The following is a 19228-nucleotide window of genomic DNA, read 5'->3' on the forward strand; positions in this document are numbered from 1 at the left end:
CAGTCCAGTCCTCACTTCTTTCTATTCACCTGACTGAGAATAATCCAGCCTGCTTTCTGGGAGTCAGACCCTGTGTTAAAGCCTCTTACACAGTATCCCTGGATACCTACTGTTGGCCGACCTTTACTTTCTCTACCTGCTGGCATCATTTAAACACTTTCCAATTGAGCTCTCTGAACACGAAATCCAAAGTGGATGCCCTACCTGCAGCCCAGTCCACAGCGATGCCTCGTATCCCGTTGCGGCCGATTCCAGATGTGACCACGCTGCGGAACCCTGCTCCATCGGGCTTGATCCGGCGGATCCCGTTCTGAGACGTCACAGTGCTGCTGAAGTCACACCAGTAGAGGAACCCCGAGGGCATGTGGACATCCACATGTAGAGCATTACGTCCTACGCGACACAACCAGAGAGGTTAAACATAAACATCGGCATTGACGTTGTATTGTTTTTCCCTCTGCTAACGAAAAGACTGAACAACACATTTACATCTGAACAACACCCACCTCTCCCAGCCACTGGCACCATGGCCTCGGAGTGGTCAGCCCCTTCCAGACTGAAGCCTTTGAGGGCAGACAGCATGGAGATGACCACGTAGGACTGGTATGGAGCACAGGTGCTGTTGTCAACGCTGAGCTTGAAGCCAGTAGCACAGGCACAGTTATACAGGCCTCCGGGCCGCGGTAGACACAGGTGCTCACACGCACCCCTGTTGTTGCTGCAACCGTTGGAGGTACCAGCCGAGACTGCAGAGGCAGACCACATGGTGGATTAGTACATGGCATTCATATAAAACGGGAGTCTGCACACATAGAACTACAAATTCATTAACATTTCTAAACGTTCTAGGTCAAGGACAACAAGGGTAGTCAGGAACTTTTCAATATCAGACTAAACTATGTTACAAATTACAATCCTGGAACTGATTGGAACTGAACTCATTTCTGAGCCGTCACTGGAAGGAACTGGTGCAAACACCATTTTGATACATCGTTGCCAAATCAGGCTCAAGGGTTGATCTATTCCCAGAAACGATGTCACTTACACTATCCCCAGCAAACCAGGAACATTCCCAGAACATTCGCTTAGATTCCCAGTTTAAGTTAAGAGTTGTATCTATCATTAGGATGATAACATCCCAAAAACATTCAGATACTGTTTTTGATAACAAAATCTTTATTTTCTTCAACACATTTTCCAAATGAAATATCCTTGGAATGTTCTCCTAGCATTCACTAAAATGTTGTGCACAACGTCTGTAACAAACACCACAGAACATTCCTCAAATGTAATAATGTTCCAGTAATGTTTTGGTTCCGTGAAAGTTCCCTGAACATTTGCTAAGTTGCAGTAAATGTTCTCATAACACAAAAACTGTCCAGTCGTGCTGATGTTTATACAATGTTTGTATAAAACATTCGCCTGATGTTGCAAGAATGTTCCCAGAACATATTGCGTCTGTTCTTTAAAGGTTCACCGAATGTTTCATTAAGTTGTGGGAACAGTCTCGTGGGAACATTGTGGGGACATCACATAAGATATGTTCCCAAAACACCAAAAACGGTACAGTTGTGTGGATGATTATACAATGTTTCTTTTAGGGTGCAAAAAACATTCACCTGATATTACAAGAACGTTCCCAGAACACATTTAGTCTGCTCTTTAAAGGTTCCCAGAATGTTTTATAAGGTTGTGGGAGCAGTCTGGTGGGAATATTGTGGGGACATCACAAAAGATATGTTCCTAAAACACAAAAACTGTCCAGTTGTGCAGATGATTATACAATGTTTCTTTTAGGGTACATAATCATCTGCACAACTGGACAGTTTTTGTGTTGCAAGAATATTCCCAGAACATATTTTTATGTTCTTTATACGTTCCTATAACATTTATTTAGGTTGTGGGAACATAGTGGGGATATGACAAGAGGTTCCCAAAACACTTAAACTGTCCAGTTGTGGTGATATTCAGATAATGTTTGTATCAGGGTGAACAACACATGCCTTTGATGTTGCAAGAATGTTAACAAAACAGGCTTTCTGAGTTCTTTAAAAGGTTTCTAGAACATTTAATTAGGTTGTGGGAACAGAGCGGGTACATTAGAAGAGGTAGATTCCCAGAACACAAAATATGCTCAGTTCCCACCAGACTATTCCCGCAACCTAATAAAACATTCTGGGAACCTTTAAAGAACAGACTAAATGAGTTCTGGGAAAATTTTTCTAACATCAGGTTTTTCGCAGCGTAAAAGAAACAATTTGGCATCATCTGCACAACTGAAATGTTTTTGTGTTATGAGAACATTTGCCACGACCTAAAAAATGTTATGGGAACTTTCACAGAACCAATTTTGTTTTGCTGTGTCCGCTCTGTTTTAGGGGACAAATGGACACTGCTTGTTCCATACAAAATGCCCAGTGTTCCTTATAAGGAAAGAGTAACTGGCCATCTAATGCTCCCCTCCATCTCCCACATAATTACCCAACAACTATCAAAAAGACCAAAGCAATGCCATAATTCAGCAATGCTATATCTTTACCAAAAAAAGTATAACGGCCAAAATATGTATGTATGCATACTGATTAAACACTCAACAAAATACATTTAAAAAACTCCAGTGCACTGGTAATCTTGATGCTTCCAACAAGTTCATAAATAAACAAGCGTTTCGGTCTCAATCAACCTTTCGGTCTCAATCAATGGAGTGGGGTTCATTTTTGTTTGGCTGTACCATAAGGTCCCTCAGATACTCACTCTCCCTGTAATGCACCTTCAGTACTCTCAGTCCAGACACGTTGTCCCGCAGCACCACCTTGTTAGCCCCGGTGGCCTTGTCCACTCGCTCTATCACCTCAAAGTCCCGGTCGGTGAAGTAGAGGAAGCGCTCATGAACAGCAACGCCCCAGGGATGGGACAAGCCTGTCACTATTGTGATGCGATTGGTCCCGTCTGGGTCGCCACGCTCAATCTGTGGTGTTTTAATAACATCAAGACTGCCCTTAATACCAGATGTAACGTGTAAAATATATGCATAAGAAGCAATGAGTTGGACTACGTGAGGGTATTTTGTTAGAATCAGCCACATATGAATCATAGAGACCATAGAGCACCCTATTCCCTATATAGTGCACTTCAATTGACCAGAGCCCTATGGGCCCTGGTCAAAAGAGGTGAACTATATGGGGTGACATTTGAGACGCAGGCATAGTGGTTGAGGGAGAGATGACGACCCACCATTCCGGTGCCTGTGACAGCCCAATACAGCTTGTTCTCTCGTATGTCCACAGTGATGAACTCCACATGATCCAGGTTGTTGGTGAACAGGGTGACAGGGTTGGAGCCGTCCATGTCTGCGGCCGCCACCTTGGCAGGGATGCCACTCTCTGTGCCCTGGTCTGTCCAGTACAGTTTCCTAACAGGGAGAGAGACACGGCTATGAATACAGCCCCTCGGCATCTCCATCACCTCATATGAGAACATCTACGACCGATTCAATCAAAGCCCACGTGTGAGATTCAGAGAGAAGAAATCGGTACGTCTTAATCGTGCCAATACACATTTGATATGCTGACGGTGAATAGTTGATATGTACACTTTTTGCCTGGTGGTGGCTTGTTGGAGTGTGTAGTGTTGTGTTGTGTACAGTAACAGTGCTAGGTCTCTCTCTGGGGGTGGAGCAGATGGCATTCAGGCAGGCTGAAGGGGGTGAGGGACTGTGGGGATGAGCCAGAGCAGTGTTAAATGGGGCTTACCCACGTGCCGGGTCCACAGCAATGCCAACTGGAGAGCCTGCGCCAGTCGGGGAGCCATTATTTGTGATTAGAGTCTTTCTGTACTGCACCTCCCCGCTCAGCCTCAAAACCTGACAAAACACACACACGCACAGATCAGATGACAGAGGGGAAAAGCAAACAAAGATAACTACTTTATTTTCAAAATACAATGTTCACTGTCAGTAGTGCACCACTCGTTTTCAGAAATAACTTAATTGTTATTATTATACAGAAGCATAGAGACGGGGGGATGTTTCAGCTCACCTCAATCGACTGGGTGGCTGGGTTGGTGTAGTACAGATTCTCTGTCATCCAGTCCAGGGCCAGGCCCACAGGGGAACCCAGGATGGCTGCCGGGGCAAACTCTGTCCTGTTGGTACCGTCCGACTTCACCCTGTGGATCTCACCCTACAGAGGAGAAAGGGACATGGTTGGTCAGAGCCTAGGGACAGCAGAGTAGTTTCACTTCAGGTCTCTGTTGGTGTGGACGGTGCGAACACGTACCGGGTGCTCTACCCAATAGATGGTCCGCTCAATGTCGTCAAAGTCCACATCATATCCATTCTGAAGTCCCGCAACTGGGACCATGGCGTCGTTGCTCTTGTCGTCCGGGTTCAAGGACATGCCATAGATGACACTGTCTCTCACCACCACCAAGAAAGGATCCTCAACTGCAGGAAAATACAAGTATTCATCACCAAAAACATGGTGTCTCCGAATGGACATATAGCCTATTGGACATATAGCCTATTGGACATATAGCCTATTGGGCATATAGCCTATTGGACATATAGCCTATTGGACATATAGCCTGTTGGACATATAGCATATTGGACATATAGCCTATTGGACATATAGCCTATAAAATAACACAGTATGTTAAAAAAAAGGTTGAAAAGGAAGGGGGTTCAGAAGGTCTGGTGTAAGCACATTCCAGAGTATGATTTGCTTTGTCATCAGAGATTAGAATCAATAGATAGCTCGGAGGGCATTTTCATTCTTGGGTAATCATCACCTCTCAGGGGTGAATGCGTTCTGCATGGTTAGAAAAAGCTCAATCCTTGAGATGGGTTACGCTGTTGACCTAAACACGACCCTGTAGACTTCACATTAAAGGTCCCTTGTCTTATTGAAACCCTAGTCACACTTTAATGATCCTCAATATTTACCTCTGGAAAGGGATTTAACAACAGAATTTAAATGAGATACTGTTGACAAGTCCTTAGCCTCTAAAATATGAGTCCGGCATTCTCGATTTCTTCTTTTACCGACTGAGAGCTGGATATGCCCAAATAAATATGTTTGCAAAACAGCAGCTCTCTGTTTGTAGGTTTTAAGCATTCGTATCAATACCTACCATGAATAAATACTTTATGCGTTATGAGAATTACAATCTATCTGTTCTATCTGACCTCACTTCCTTTTTAATGAAACTGTGAGTGAGGAGTGTTTCTCTCAGGTTGGCATGGAGCCTACCTCTGGCACAGGTGAAATTGTCTGCAGTCAGGGTCCAGCCTGAGGGACAGGCGCAGGAGTAGTAGCTGGGCCCAATGGCCGAGAGCAGACAGATATGAGTACAGAGCCTCCTCAAGCAGTGGTTTTCACCTGCACACAGATCCAATAACACACACACACAAACAAGACAAAAATCAACAGTGTTCAGTATCCTCTTTGTTCGTTCAGAAATGTAATTTAAAATACAATGGCAATAGTGTACAGTGGCAATACTAGCTTACGATATCACCATGTCTAAGATGTATTTTTAATTGGCCTACCATGTGTCCTAGAATGTTATTGATCAGTGGTGGGTCCCTGTCCTACCTGCAGGCTGCCTGGCTGGGTGTACCGCCACCAGGCCCATGGGCTGAGGGAGGTTGTAGAGCATCACTGTCTGGTTCTCCCCGTGCCACTTATGGGCTCGGATCACACGGTTGATGTATCTGTCGGTCCAATACACAAAATCCTCAAAAATGGTAATTGCGTGGGGATGTTGCAGTACCTTTTTATTGAGAGCAGAATGAGACAAGAGGTGTATTTTATTGATATTATTCCACACAGATGGCAAATCGGTAAATTATGTTCTGTATGCAATGCTAATGTTTTTCCTAGTTTAATCGATATCAATCAGGGGCGCAACTTTCACTGGCGGTGGAGGACATGCCCCCCCCCCCCCCCCACATTCTGAAATTGCATTTTTGTCCCACCCAGTTTTATCATTGGAATGTGATACAATCTGATAAAATGGTGTGCTTTATGACCATGCCGACGCCTCTGAGCGATCAGGTAGGCTGTTTGGAGTGTTTATCCGACTGGATAATTAAAAATATATATATATGTCCCCCCCACTTCTAAAACCAAAGTTGCACCCCTGATATCAATTATATCAATCTAAATAAAAAATCGATAGAAAATGCCATGTATCCTCACCAAATCGCTAGCCAGAACTTGTTTCCTGTTGTTGCCATTGTAATCACAGTAGTCAATAAAATCCAGGTAGGCATCAGCGAAGTAGAGCAGATTGTTGGGATAGTCAATGGTTAGGCCGTTGGGCCAGTAAAGTTTGTTGCTTATGATAGTTGTCCTCATCTTCCCGTCCATGCTGGCCTTCTCAATGCGAGGGTTCCTCCCCCAGTCTGTCCAGAACATGAGGTGAGCACTGCACAATAGATCAACTGTTATAGTTACAGTCAATTACATTTGCATTATTGTAATTCAAACGTGTCCTCTTCTCTGCCAGTATGTATGTCCACTGTAGATGAGCCTCACCTGTCCCTTGGGTCCAGCACCAGGGCTCTGGGATTGGTCACGTTCTCACTGACCAACACAGTCCTGTGGGAGCCGTCCAGTTTGGACACCTCGATGGTCTCCAGAACATAGTCAGTCCAGTAGAGGTTCCTGCCCACCCAGTCCACTGCCAGACTCTCTGTCACTGTCACTCCACTGTCAAAAACCTGTCAAATCAAAACACAGGTTTAAGTGATTGGAGGTCATTACCCTGAGTAGAGAATGTTTGTGAGAACTGGAAAGACAGTCAGTAGTCCGTACTCACCACGGCCCTGTCAGAGCCATTTTTGTGAGCGCTCCATATTCTGTCCTGGCTGGTGTCAGACCAGTACACACGGTCAGTCACTGAGTCAAAGTCCAGGGCCACGATGTTTCGCCCATCCCGGACCAGCGAGCGGACCACATTGGGCTGAGAGGTTATGTCATCGGACACAATCTGATTTCGGCTGGCAACTAACAGGAAAGCCTGACGTGAACCTGTGAACAGAAACCATCCTCTTCTCACCTGTGCCTTCTAATTCAAATGAGACTAATCCTCAGCTATAGAACATTCTACAGAGGACTTCCCAAACTTCAAAACACGATAGACAGAGTTCCTCAGATATCCACAGCAGGGGTTCAATGCAGCTTTGTTGAGAATAATGGCAAATTGAATTACAGGGCTTTTTAGCAGGATATCTGTGATGGGCTCATGTCAGGTGCACTACTCATAAACAAGCCCTTTGTTGCTGATTATCTCCTAATTACCTAAAGAGACAGTCAGTGAGTGGCATATATGTTATTCGTGTTATCTGGGGAAATCAGAGCCGAGTGGGAAGAGAATTCCTGTCCAGCCACTGGACGGTTTATCATGTCTGTGTGGGCCAATCAGACGTACTGTATCTCTGTCTGTCATCTGGAAGACTGGACTTAATCCACAGACGGAAGATGCGTCTCGTATTTTGAAATTAGGCCAATTATTTTTTAGAGGAAACATAATTGAGTATGTTGTGGACCAAATGGACTGGTGAAATAAAATGCCTCTGTATCCAAATGTAAGTGAGTAAAAGTTTATAAGAGCTTAAAATTATAGTGTGGCAGATGCAAATTCCCTTCAAATACTCTACGGCTAACCACACACACACACACACACACACACACACACACACACACACACACACACACACACACACACACACACACACACACACACACACACACACACACACACACACACACCATCTTGCTCCTCACCTGAGACCTTGCATGTCTGTTGGTCGGCCTCCAGGGTGTATCCATCTGAGCAGTGACAGCGGAAGGAGCCTCTCTCGTTGAAGCAGTGCTGACTACACAGCCCAGGGGGGTTACACTCATTCAGGTCATCACACGTCTTCCAGTCATTACTCAGCTGGTAACCCAGGGGACAGGTGCACTGGGCCCCAAACGGACCCTGGATGCAGCCGTGGGTGCAACCAGCGTTGTTGTCTGTGCAGCTCTCCTGATCTAGGAGGGTAAAAAGAGGAGTGAGTCAATAGCTGTCATTCTAAAAAACAGACGGTAAGAAAATGAAACACCTCGGTGACATACGTAGCAGGCAATGTGGATAAATGAATCAAACGTATGAAGCCAATGCATCTACTGTAGCTAGCTGCTCAACGAATCACAGTGCTGCAAATAGAGCATCAACACAGCACCCCAGAAAATATCTATAGACTTTCTATTTTGTATCAAATATTGCCATTTGTACATTCTGAAACACATTTTCTACATTTGTAACTACAGACAATCATTTAATTTTACCCTCCAATTGTGTTTTGCAACACTATACCCATATTCAGAGGGTTAGTGTGGATGGCAGGTTTGGGATGAATCAAAGCTACACGCGTGAGGTTTAACCAATGATTGAGGTTGTTCCTACCTGGCAAGGGCTCGTCTGAAAGCAGTGAGGACGGCAGGAAAGGAAAATCATAGATCACTTTTAAGTTATTACAGACCAAATCAACACATGCATGATTTCAACACAAGATTCCAAGCATAACAAAAATTCCTCACAAACATTAAAACAAACAAACATTAAAACCACTGAGACCAGGAATGCCGTGAAAAATATGTCTAGATTTCTAGTGACCAGTGAACCTAGAAAATTACAAAAAGACAATGTTCAAAGAGTGATTTTCGTAACGACATTATTAGAATGCTGGCCCAAAAGGCAGAGAAGCAGAGAAGGTGACTTACTGCAGAGCGGGGACTCGTCTGCACCATTGGGACAGTCAGGATTGTTGTCACACACCCTGCTGATGTTGACACACACACTGTGGCCCGGGCACTGCCACTGCCAGCTGGGGCAGCGGAAAGGTGGCGTGGGGCAGTCTCTCTCGTCACTCATGTCCCTACAGTCGTTGTCGCCGTCGCAGAGCCACCTTTGGTACACACAGTTGCCGTTGTCACAGCGGAACAGGGAGGTGGGGCAGGTGCGGGGGGGACAGACGTGGTGCTCGTCTGAGCCGTCCTCACAGTCCGGGTGACCGTCACACTCCCAGGTGGAGGGGATACAGCTGCCGTCTGACTGGCACTGGAACTCACTCTCATGGTGGCACATCCCTGGGGGTCTGGTGGCTGGGCAGAGCAGGACAAGGCAAGGTCAGACAGTGTAGTGAAGTGTGGCAGAAGCTCAGGAGGAAGCCACAGCAGAACCTCTGTGATGACGTCACCTCATTAAGAGTAATGGTCAAACCTGCTGTGCTCCAAGACCAGTCGGTCGATCGACTCTGCATAGCAACTGATCATTCAATTTTATTGCCACTCAAAACAACGAGGTTGTATACTTAACGACAGCCATCGAATCTGTGCTCTGCATTAAAACACACCATTTCTGAAACATTTGTAACGACTCATTTTTGTTTTTGCAACATTCCCATATTCAGAGGGTTAGTGTGGATGGCAGGTTTGGGATGAATGACAGGTACACGCGTGAGGTTTTACCAATGATTGAGGTTGTTTCTACCTGTTAAGGGCTCGCGGTCGTCTGTAAGCAGTGAGAAAGGGAAGAAAGGAAATACATAAACTGGTCATCCTATACTGAACAAAAATATAACTGCAACATGCAACAATTTCAACGATACAGCTACAGTTAATATAAGGAAATCAGTCAATTTAAATAAATGTGTTAGGCCCTAATCTACAGATTTCACATGACTGGGAAGGGATGCAGCCATGGGTGAACCTGGGAGGGCATTTGCACCCGCTTGGGAGCTAGGCACACCCACTGGGAAGCCGGGCTTAGCCAATCAGAATGAGTTTTTCCCCACAAAAGGGCTTTATAACAGACAGAAATACTCCTCAGTTTCATCAGCTGCCGGGTGGCTGATCTCAGACGATCCCGCAGGTAAAGATGCCAGTTGTGTAGGTCCTGGGCTGGCGTGATTACACGTGGTCTGCGATTGTGAGGCCGGTTGGACATGCTGCCAAATTCTCTAAAATGACGTAGGAGGCGGCTTATGGTAGATGAATTAACATTAAATTCTCTGGCAACAGCTCTAGTGGACATTCCTGCAGTCAGTGTGCCAATTGCACACACAAAACTTGAGATGTCTGTGGCATTGTATTGCATGACAAAACTGCACCTTTTAGAGTGGCCTTTTATTGTCTCCAGCACAAGGTGCACCTGTGTAATGATCATGCTGTTTAATCAGCTAATTGATATGCCACACCTGTCAGGTGGATGGATTGTCTTGGCAGGAGAAATGCTCGCCAATAGGGATATAAACAAATTTGTGCACACATTTTTTTGTGTGTATGGAAAATGTCTGGGATCTTTTATTTCAACTCATGAAACATGGGACCAACCCTTTCCATGGTGCGTTTATATTTTTGTTCAGTGTACTTTCTTGTGACTCAAAACAAAGAGGTTGATGACTTACGACAGCCAGACTCATCTGAGCGATCACTACAGTCAAAGACCCCATCACAGCGGTAGTAGGAGTTGATACACTGATGTCCATTGGAACACTTGAACTCATAGAGAGTGCAGTTGTAAACTGAAAAAACAACAGCATAGTGTGCTTAGGCTGAGATATTGCAAACAGTGTGGATGGAGGACGTAGTTCAGAACATGCAAAGTCATTGTGAGTACTGTATAATACACATGTAATGAGATCAATGGCATAAGGCAATATCAAATGCGTGTGTTGATTCAGTTGACTTGAAATGATGTGCCACTTGTTGTTGGTGCTTTCTAGCTGTGTTAGTTCCCAAATACAGTACAGTGTTGAGAGGTATACAGAGACACTCACTGCAGCCCTGTTCATCAGCCCCATCCATACAGTCTCTGTCACCGTCACACACATAGCTGGGGCTTATACAGCGGTGGTCTGGGCACTGGAACTGTTCTGGGTGGCATGTACCACTGAGGTCTGCCAACACAGAGAGACCAATGGAGCTAACAGTTAGATCCCAAAAAGACACTCAACAACAGAGGAATTAGTCCTACAATAAATGTGTGGAAATAAAAGTGATCCTTGACTAGGGAGACTCACTGCAGTTGGCCTCGTCGGAGCTGTCCCCACAGTCGTTGTCTGTGTCACACATCCAGGTGTGTGGGATGCAGCGGTGGTTGGCACAGGTGAACTGGTTGGCCGGGCAGGTGCCAGGGTTCTGGGTGGGGCAGTCCCGCTCGTCACTGCTGTCGAAGCAGTCGTTGTGACCGTCGCAGTGCCAACCACTGGGCACACATTGCTGGTTAGCACAGGTGAACGCCCTGGGTGAGCAGGTGGTGTCTGAGAGAGAGCATGAATGATTAATGAAACAGAAATGTTTTGCTTCTTGCTAACACTGTAACAAGCCATTTAAAGTATACTTACATCTAAGTATAAGTATATTAAACATTATTACTAATGCCCCAATAAAGTGCCTCGAGTGACCTACTAACAGTTAGTATAGACCATTGAAACAGAACATAATGCATTACTATGAGCTCTTCCACAGTTGGCCTCATCGCTGTTGTCGTGGCAATCGTCAACGCCATCGCATCTGTAGTTCTGAGGGACACATTTCCCGTTGGTGCAGGAGAAGGAGTTGGCACCACACTGCAGCGTGGGGGGCTCGTTGGAAGGGTCCTCTACACACGTCTGCTGGTTGGGCGCCAGCTTCAAGCCATACGGACAGCCACACACCCTCTGCGAGTCCGGTGCCGGGAAGCAAAAATGGCTGCAGTCACCATTAGGATTAGTATTCCTATTGCAGAAGTTGGAACCTGAGAGGGGCAGTAAAAGGATATCATTAATGAGTACAGTGATGGCCACATAGCTATCCTCCATAACATAAACACTGCAGGCAGAGAAAGCAATGAAAGAGGTGCTCACCGGTCTGGGAGTTGTAGTTGAATGATTTGACATGCATGATGTGGCTGATTCCCTGCCTGATGATGACCATCTCTCCCCCGTCAGTCTTGCGCACACGCACGATCCCACCCAGGCGCCAGTCAGTGAAATATGCATAACCTGGATGGGCCGAGCAGGAATGAAAGTGAGACCCGGCGTTGAGAATATCAGGGCACGACCTACGACATTAGCCATTCTGTCGCTCATCACCAGTGAACTAATGTTTGAGATGACACGGTAATTGCCAATTCTAATGATCATTAATCGAGCATGTTTGACAAGTAGTAATGACATTTTAAAGGTGAAAGCGTTTATACAATAACAAGGTAGCTTTACCTACGATTGATGGAATAGTGATGCATACCGTTCCCTATGCAAATTGAATTCATGAGAAAATTTGACGATTTAGTCACCTCCAAAGATGGTGAGACCAAAGGGATGTGAGATCTGAGTGATGCGCTCCAGAGACAGCCTGTTCCGTCCATCAAAGTTGCTGTGCTCGATCTTATCAAAGAAAGCATCCACCCAGTACAGGCGCATGGAGCTGGGGGGGAGACAGGACCAGTGGAACAGACAGACATTATTATATACTGTTGCACAAACATATTGTCAGGTGGAGGATTAGTGAAGATCATTCTGATAAGACGCTTAATTGGATCTTAGATGGGTGAACAAAAACATGATGTCAACTTATCACACATGGTGGCACAATGTTGCAATGTAGTGACAAAGTCAATCCTAAGGATCTAATTTGTTATTCATGAAATTGCTATCTGTTTTCTTGACCGAGTTTTACTGGATGAGGAAGAATGTCGTATTTTGAGGCCATTCCTCTGAGACCTTTGGCTCACCTCCAGTCGATAGCCAGGCCGTTGGGCCAGCCAAGTGTAGTGTTAACAATCGACAGGGCATGTGACCCATCACACCAGGCCCTCATAATCTTCGCTGGACGATACCAGTCGGTCCAGAAAATATACCTGCCAAATAAAACATACACATTAACCAACAATCACACTTATATGGGAAAAGATGATCGTGTCTGTTTCACCTCAACCAAAGTAGACTCTGGCTTTAGGACTACTTCAAAATCTTCTATGAACTGAGAAATATAGACAGTTTATTTGAGAGCGCCACAGGGTTTTTCCGTTTAAGCTAAGTTCTTAGTGTCCACTACAATACTGGCCTTCATGCATCACTAATCTAGGCTGTTGGACCCAGAGGCTTTATGATTTTGTAGCTATTGGAAATGTCCCACGGGCACTAAATAAAGACTCATTTTTATCAGGTTTGGGGTTTAAAGTGTGAACAATCTATGAGAGAGCCGGTACCTCTCGCATTATGCTAGGTGTGACTGGACATAAGTGCTCAGTTTGCTCATGCTTTTTCATGTTCTTAATAGGCAGGGGTCCAGGATGAAAGCATGGGCCTCTGAGCCCTGCTGGGTCTGGCTAATGCCCTCACTAAGTTGTGCTTGCCCAGGAACATTTCGCCTACTTGACCGATTTCTCACACTATCTGTGTTTCCTTTTGACTTCCTATGGTGCTTTAAATTAATCTAAAATAAATATAATCTGATTATCATTTATATTAACGAATTGAATAGAATCAAACGTTTCAATTCGGATATTATTCTGTAAAAAGCATGTATTACTCGGTAAAGTCAACATTCTTCATGCATCAGCAAGGTACAGAACCCTATCATATCTGCTATATATCCCTCCCTCTCTCATGTTTGTTGCCACAGTCAGGCTGGAAGTGGCACCAAACCTCTCTCCCTGACCCCTCCTCCATAATCCCAGCCCAGCTGTATTTACCCAATCACAGGGTGCACCACGATGGACCTTGGGTTGTTCAGGTTGCGTATGATGGCTCTCCTGGACTGATCGGCCAGCTTCATGACTGAAATACTCCTGTAGCGCGGGTCTGTCCAGTAGAGGTTCTTTGAAATCCAGTCGTAAGCCAAGTCCTCCACGCCGTCCACTCTATTGGCAGCTAGTACCTCTCTGCCTGTGCAGAACAAAGCGAGGACACCGCCATTTCGTACAGAGATGAAAGAGGAAGACATTTAAGTAAATAGACTGTCAGCTTGCATTTGCCCTATGTAGACCTGACAGGGAAAACTAGGGCTGGTCAACCCTATGTTGCAAGAACAACACCACTTATCAGAGCAGTTTGTGGTTTCATTTTATCCTGGAATTTCTTTCTTCGTGGATTTATCACATAAGTAACTTATTTTACAGGGCTATCGAGTCGTAAGTTGGAAGATAAATTAAGTTTAATTCCAAAATGCTATATATACATTTTCAGAAATGTTGGTGAATTAGCTTTTATTGTTTAAAGAAATTATGAAAGAGATTGGTGTATTTTTACAATATCTAATCATGGCATGGTGTTGTTCAATGACAGACATGTGTTTGTTTCAAATCTATCAATTGATGGTTTCATTTCAGAGAGACAAATAATCATGTTTTTTTGCTAAATGCTATATATCCGCCTCTCTCAGAGAAATAAGTAGTACTTCTAGGTTTTACACAGTCAAATGTAATGAAAAACTATCTTTTTAATAAAGAAATATACAAATGATACAATATTTTTCAATAGAGTAATATGAGATCTGTATGTAAAACTTTTACAGTTGACATTTTAGTCATGTAGATGTTCTAATCCAGAGCGATTTAAGTAAGTGCATTCATCTTAAGACGGCTTGGAGAGACAAACATATAGCACAGTCAAATGTACAGGATATAAATATTCCATTCCAGCTAAACAATGGATATATAGTGTTTAGCAACAACAACAAAAAACGAAAATATATTAATAAAAAATCTGAGAGCTAATATCTTACAAACCACATGACGGTACCCATAAGCAATAGTTTCTGACAAATAAACACAAATGTGGAAAAATGGGTGGTTTTCGCGTTCTGGAAAAAAACTCTTCAAATATTGAAGCTTCTGCAACTTTTAGTAAATGTTTGTTTTATCACATTCTGGAGCCTGATTTTGAGCTGTTACGTGATAGTTTCACTGCTGTCCATGCTCCTGTCCACTCCCTACCTCCCTCTCTACCTCCCTCCCTCCTTCCTTCCCTCCCTCCCCCATTGCACTGCCCGGCTCCATAAGGCACTCCTATAACTGACGTGGTATAAGCTCGGCTGGATCACATGCTTGAGACGATATTATGTGCTTGAAACGATAATATGTAGGGTTGTAAATATGGTTAAAAAATTAAATATAAAAAAATATTTCCATGATAGTAAATGAAAAGTATTTCTTCACATTCTAATAAATGGAGAAAAAAACACTCAGTGATTATGAACTACAAACTCAGCAATAAAACAATATTCAACAAATATTTCACTATTTAATTCTACATACAGTATCGAGTCATCAATCCAACCAAATAAAATGTAGGATGCTCTCACCGGTGCCGTCCACTTTCTGTTTGTAGATGATGTCTTTAGCCGTGTCTGAGAAGAAGATAGCATTGTCTTCTGCACTGAAGTCCACCCCAACGAAATAAGACGGTGTTCCAGTGATAGGGAGGATAACATCCTCCTGAGAGGACAGGTTGAAGGGGATGCCTCGGACAGCCAGCTGGCTGGAGAAGAGCAGGAACTGCCGCACCACTGGAGAGAGAGAAAAGAAGACATCCACCATAAACCTCCAGATAACACACCCTATGTCACACCACATTGGCACTCACAGTATAAAGAGAACATATAAAGGACACTGGACACAAGGACACAAGACAAAGTCCAACGTAAATAGGGAAAAAGCTAAACGCGGTTTGTGTGTTGGTCTTACCAACACATCTCTTGCCATCAGCCTGCAGGTCGTAGCCCATGCGACACCTGCAGCGGTAGCCCAGCCCTTGATTGTCTGACCTGTGGCTTAGAATACAGATCTGCTCACAGCCGCCCATGGCTGCCCCGCAAGGGTTCGACACTGTAAACACAACACAACATGCACACGCTCAGTCACTGACAGAACATACAGAGGTGGGACAGATCAGAGTATTTATAGCAGTGACATGCTTACCATTTGGTTGTCTTAGTTGGTGTACCACCTGCACTCCATGTGGGGTCTGAGATGTAGTGTAGACCACCTGAGGGTTAGTGTCACCGAACTTGTTGGCTTTCATCACGGCCATCTTGGTCCAGTCAGTGAAATACACAACGTGCTCAAACATACTGATGCCAAAGGGGTGAGGAATCACAGCACCTCCATGAACCACTGTTTTCCTGAAAGGGGGATTTATAAAACAAGGCTATATCCATCCCATTTTAACAGAGATCTGCATTGTTTTCCGTTCTTACATACGGTCTTCAGACATTTGGCCAAACAACATATCTGGAAAATATGGGAAAATATCTGGTATGCTTACCTATGAAGCCCATCATATGTGGTGGTTTCGATATAGTCGTAGCGGCTATCAACCCAGTAGACCCGCTTGGCATCAATATCCAGTGTGATCCCTGCCGGCCAGCCCAATTTAGTCCTGATGATCCCATAGCGATTGGTGCCATCCATGTAAGCCCGCTCCAAACCTGGCTCTCCATTCACAGAGTCCCAGTCTGAGAAGAACAGGAACCTGTGAAGAAACATATTTTGGTTTAGTTAGGTACAGGTCACCAGTACAGTAGGTTGATATGTACTGGATGCAATATAGAACATTGGTAAACTGGATTTCAAGCAGTGAAGTTATTCATCCCTATAGCCATAAAATGACCTGGTAGTCTTAAACAAATCTACTTTGAATCAAAAGTATACACCTCACACACATGGTTATGGTCTTAAAAAAGAAGACACCTGTAGCATGTCAGATATACATTTGAAATCTATTCCATTTTGAGTTTGCATCCCAATATTAAACTTTATGTACAGTTGTAGTTAGAAGTTTACATACACTTTGCAAAAGTTTACAAAACTTGTTTTTCAACCAATCCACAAATGTCTTGTTAACAAACTATAGTTTTGGCAAGTCCATTAGGACATCTACTATGTGCATGACACAAGTAATTTTTCCAACAACTGTTTACAGACAGATTATTTCACTTATAATTCACTGTATCACAATTCCAGTGGATCAGAAGTTTACATACACTAAGTTCACTGTGCCTTCAAACAGCTTGGAAAATTCCAGAAAATGATGTCATGGCTTCAGAAGATTCTGAGGAGGTGTACCTGTGGATGTATTTCAAGGCCTACCTTCAAACTCAGTGCCTCTTTGCTTGACATCATGGGAAAATCAAAAGAAATCAGCCAAGACTTCAGAAAAAAATGAAGACCTCCACAAGTCTGGTTCATCCTTGGGAGCAATTTCCAAACGCCTGAAGGTACCACATTCATCTGTTCAATAGTACGCAAGTATAAACACCATGGGACCACGCAGCCGTCATACCGCTCAGGAAGGAGACGCGTTCTGTTTCCTAGTGATGAACGTACTTTGGTGCGAAAAGTGAAAATCAATCCCAGAACAACAGCAAAGGAACTTGTGAAGATGCTGGAGGAAGCAGGTACAAAAGTATCTATATCCACAGTAAAACGAGTCCTAGATTAATATAACCTGAAAGGCTGCTCAGCAAGGAAGAAGCCACCAGGGACTTTTTACTTGGATTAAATGTTAGGAATTGTGAAAACTGAGTTTAAATGTATTTGGCTAAAATGTACGTAAACTTCCGACTTCAACTGTATATCACAGAAAAGTGAAATATAACAAAACTGCTGGACATAGAAACACAGAATTTTTGGCGGCTTTAAAAAAAGTATGTTTATTAATTATGAAATTACGAAAAATATTACTAACATTTCACACGAGGCCACTAGGTAATTTGACTGCAGGAAAGGCCTACCAAAAGGTGAGACATAAGCAGATTTCCTTTTTTAATTGAATCTGAAACAGATACTGTATATCCTCTACCGTCTTTGTCTCTGGGTCTACAGGTGGGCCAGCCCTAAATCCCACCAAGGTAGAACAAGTGTCTACATTTATTATCACTTACTAGTTTACCTGGAGCCACTTGGCCCAGTCTCCCCTCTCGAGCAGTACTATTGGATTACAATTAGGCTCATCACTTTTAATACTGCTCACTAATCCCCCAGGACAATCTTCTAATCTCTCACCCTTATTACTTCCTACCGGTGCAGCATGAGAGAGAATCAGCGAGATAGAGGGATGGAGGGATGGAGGATGGGGAGGTCCCCTCTACTCACCCCACAGTTGGGTCCACGGCCAGCCCTCTGGGGTTTCCCAGATTCTCTGCGATCAGCGTCACCCGGTTACTCCCGTTAAAATCCACCATGTCAATCCGGTTGACGCTTGCCTCCACCATATACAGTTTATTGTTCACCCAGTCCACGGCCAGGTTCTCAGGGTAGTCAACTGATACATTTAAAACCACCTGCATATTGGAACCGTTCATACTCACCGAAAAAACCTGCCCACAAAAGAAAGGATTGTTTTTAAGAGATTAGCCCTTTTGGTGGTTATAGCTCCAGAAAGACATGGAGAAATAAAAAAGAGACATACCGAGAAACAGGGATGGGATATGTCACCACAATACCCATAAAATGAGAAGGACATGACTATTATTAAGGCTGGGTTTTGGTTGCTTGTCTGACTTCCATCTTGTCTGTCTAGTAGCATATCTGGCATTACTCATCTCGTATGTATATACTGTTTTCTATACTATTCTACAGTATCTCATTCACTTAATAATGATGCTTACATATCATACATTACCCATCGCGTATGTATATACTGTTTTCTATACTATTCTACAGTATCTCATTCACTTAATAATGTTTACATATCATACATTACTCATCGCGTATGTATATACTGTTTTCTATACTATTCTACAGTATCTCATTCACTTAATGATGCTTACATATCTTGCATTACACATCTCGCATGTTTTTACCGACATCGCTCGTCCATATGTATATAGTCTTAATTCATTCCTACTTACGGTAAATTTGTGTGTATTGGGTATATATTGTGTAATTTGTTAGATATTACTTGTTAGATATTTCAGGGAAGTTAGGAACCAATATACACAGGCAGTTAGGAAAGCAAAGGCTATCTTTTTCAAACAGAAATTTGCATCCTGTAGCACAAACTCCCAAAAGTTCTGGGATACTTTAAAGTCCATGGAGAATAAGAGCACCTCCTCCCAGCTGCCCACTGCACTGAGGCTAGGAAACACTGTTACCACCGATAAATCTACGATAATATATATATATTTTTTAATTTTACCCCTTTTTTCTCCCCAATTTCGTGGTATCCAATTAGTAGTAGATACAGTCTTGT

General features: G+C 43.7%; 1 protein-coding gene across 3 annotated transcripts in view; it reads right to left on the reverse strand.

The window, feature by feature from the left end:
• The window catches only part of LOC109866451 (low-density lipoprotein receptor-related protein 2), a 57098-nt gene that overhangs the window by 21371 nt on the left and 16499 nt on the right, over positions 1-19228 (reverse strand). For 2 of the 3 annotated variants that reach the window (XM_031794858.1, XM_031794848.1), the window contains exons 10-37: positions 18130-18353; positions 16301-16507; positions 15955-16157; positions 15721-15861; positions 15339-15542; positions 13729-13921; positions 12766-12891; positions 12328-12458; positions 11897-12034; positions 11503-11787; positions 11072-11311; positions 10829-10948; positions 10457-10573; positions 8772-9152; positions 8455-8469; positions 7791-8039; positions 6823-7034; positions 6540-6724; positions 6201-6429; positions 5595-5772; positions 5250-5378; positions 4278-4444; positions 4038-4181; positions 3753-3862; positions 3235-3412; positions 2755-2968; positions 507-746; positions 205-393 (exon numbers count right to left, since the gene is read on the reverse strand). In XM_031794858.1, coding sequence (XP_031650718.1) covers positions 205-393; positions 507-746; positions 2755-2968; positions 3235-3412; positions 3753-3862; positions 4038-4181; positions 4278-4444; positions 5250-5378; positions 5595-5772; positions 6201-6429; positions 6540-6724; positions 6823-7034; positions 7791-8039; positions 8455-8469; positions 8772-9152; positions 10457-10573; positions 10829-10948; positions 11072-11311; positions 11503-11787; positions 11897-12034; positions 12328-12458; positions 12766-12891; positions 13729-13921; positions 15339-15542; positions 15721-15861; positions 15955-16157; positions 16301-16507; positions 18130-18353 — 5149 coding nt within the window. The remainder of the gene's footprint in view (positions 1-204; positions 394-506; positions 747-2754; positions 2969-3234; positions 3413-3752; positions 3863-4037; positions 4182-4277; positions 4445-5249; positions 5379-5594; positions 5773-6200; positions 6430-6539; positions 6725-6822; positions 7035-7790; positions 8040-8454; positions 8470-8771; positions 9153-10456; positions 10574-10828; positions 10949-11071; positions 11312-11502; positions 11788-11896; positions 12035-12327; positions 12459-12765; positions 12892-13728; positions 13922-15338; positions 15543-15720; positions 15862-15954; positions 16158-16300; positions 16508-18129; positions 18354-19228) is intronic. The other variant, XM_020455133.2, reaches the window with a different exon arrangement.

This window comes from Oncorhynchus kisutch, linkage group LG2 (assembly GCF_002021735.2).
Source record: "Oncorhynchus kisutch isolate 150728-3 linkage group LG2, Okis_V2, whole genome shotgun sequence".
NCBI lineage: Eukaryota > Metazoa > Chordata > Actinopteri > Salmoniformes > Salmonidae > Oncorhynchus > Oncorhynchus kisutch.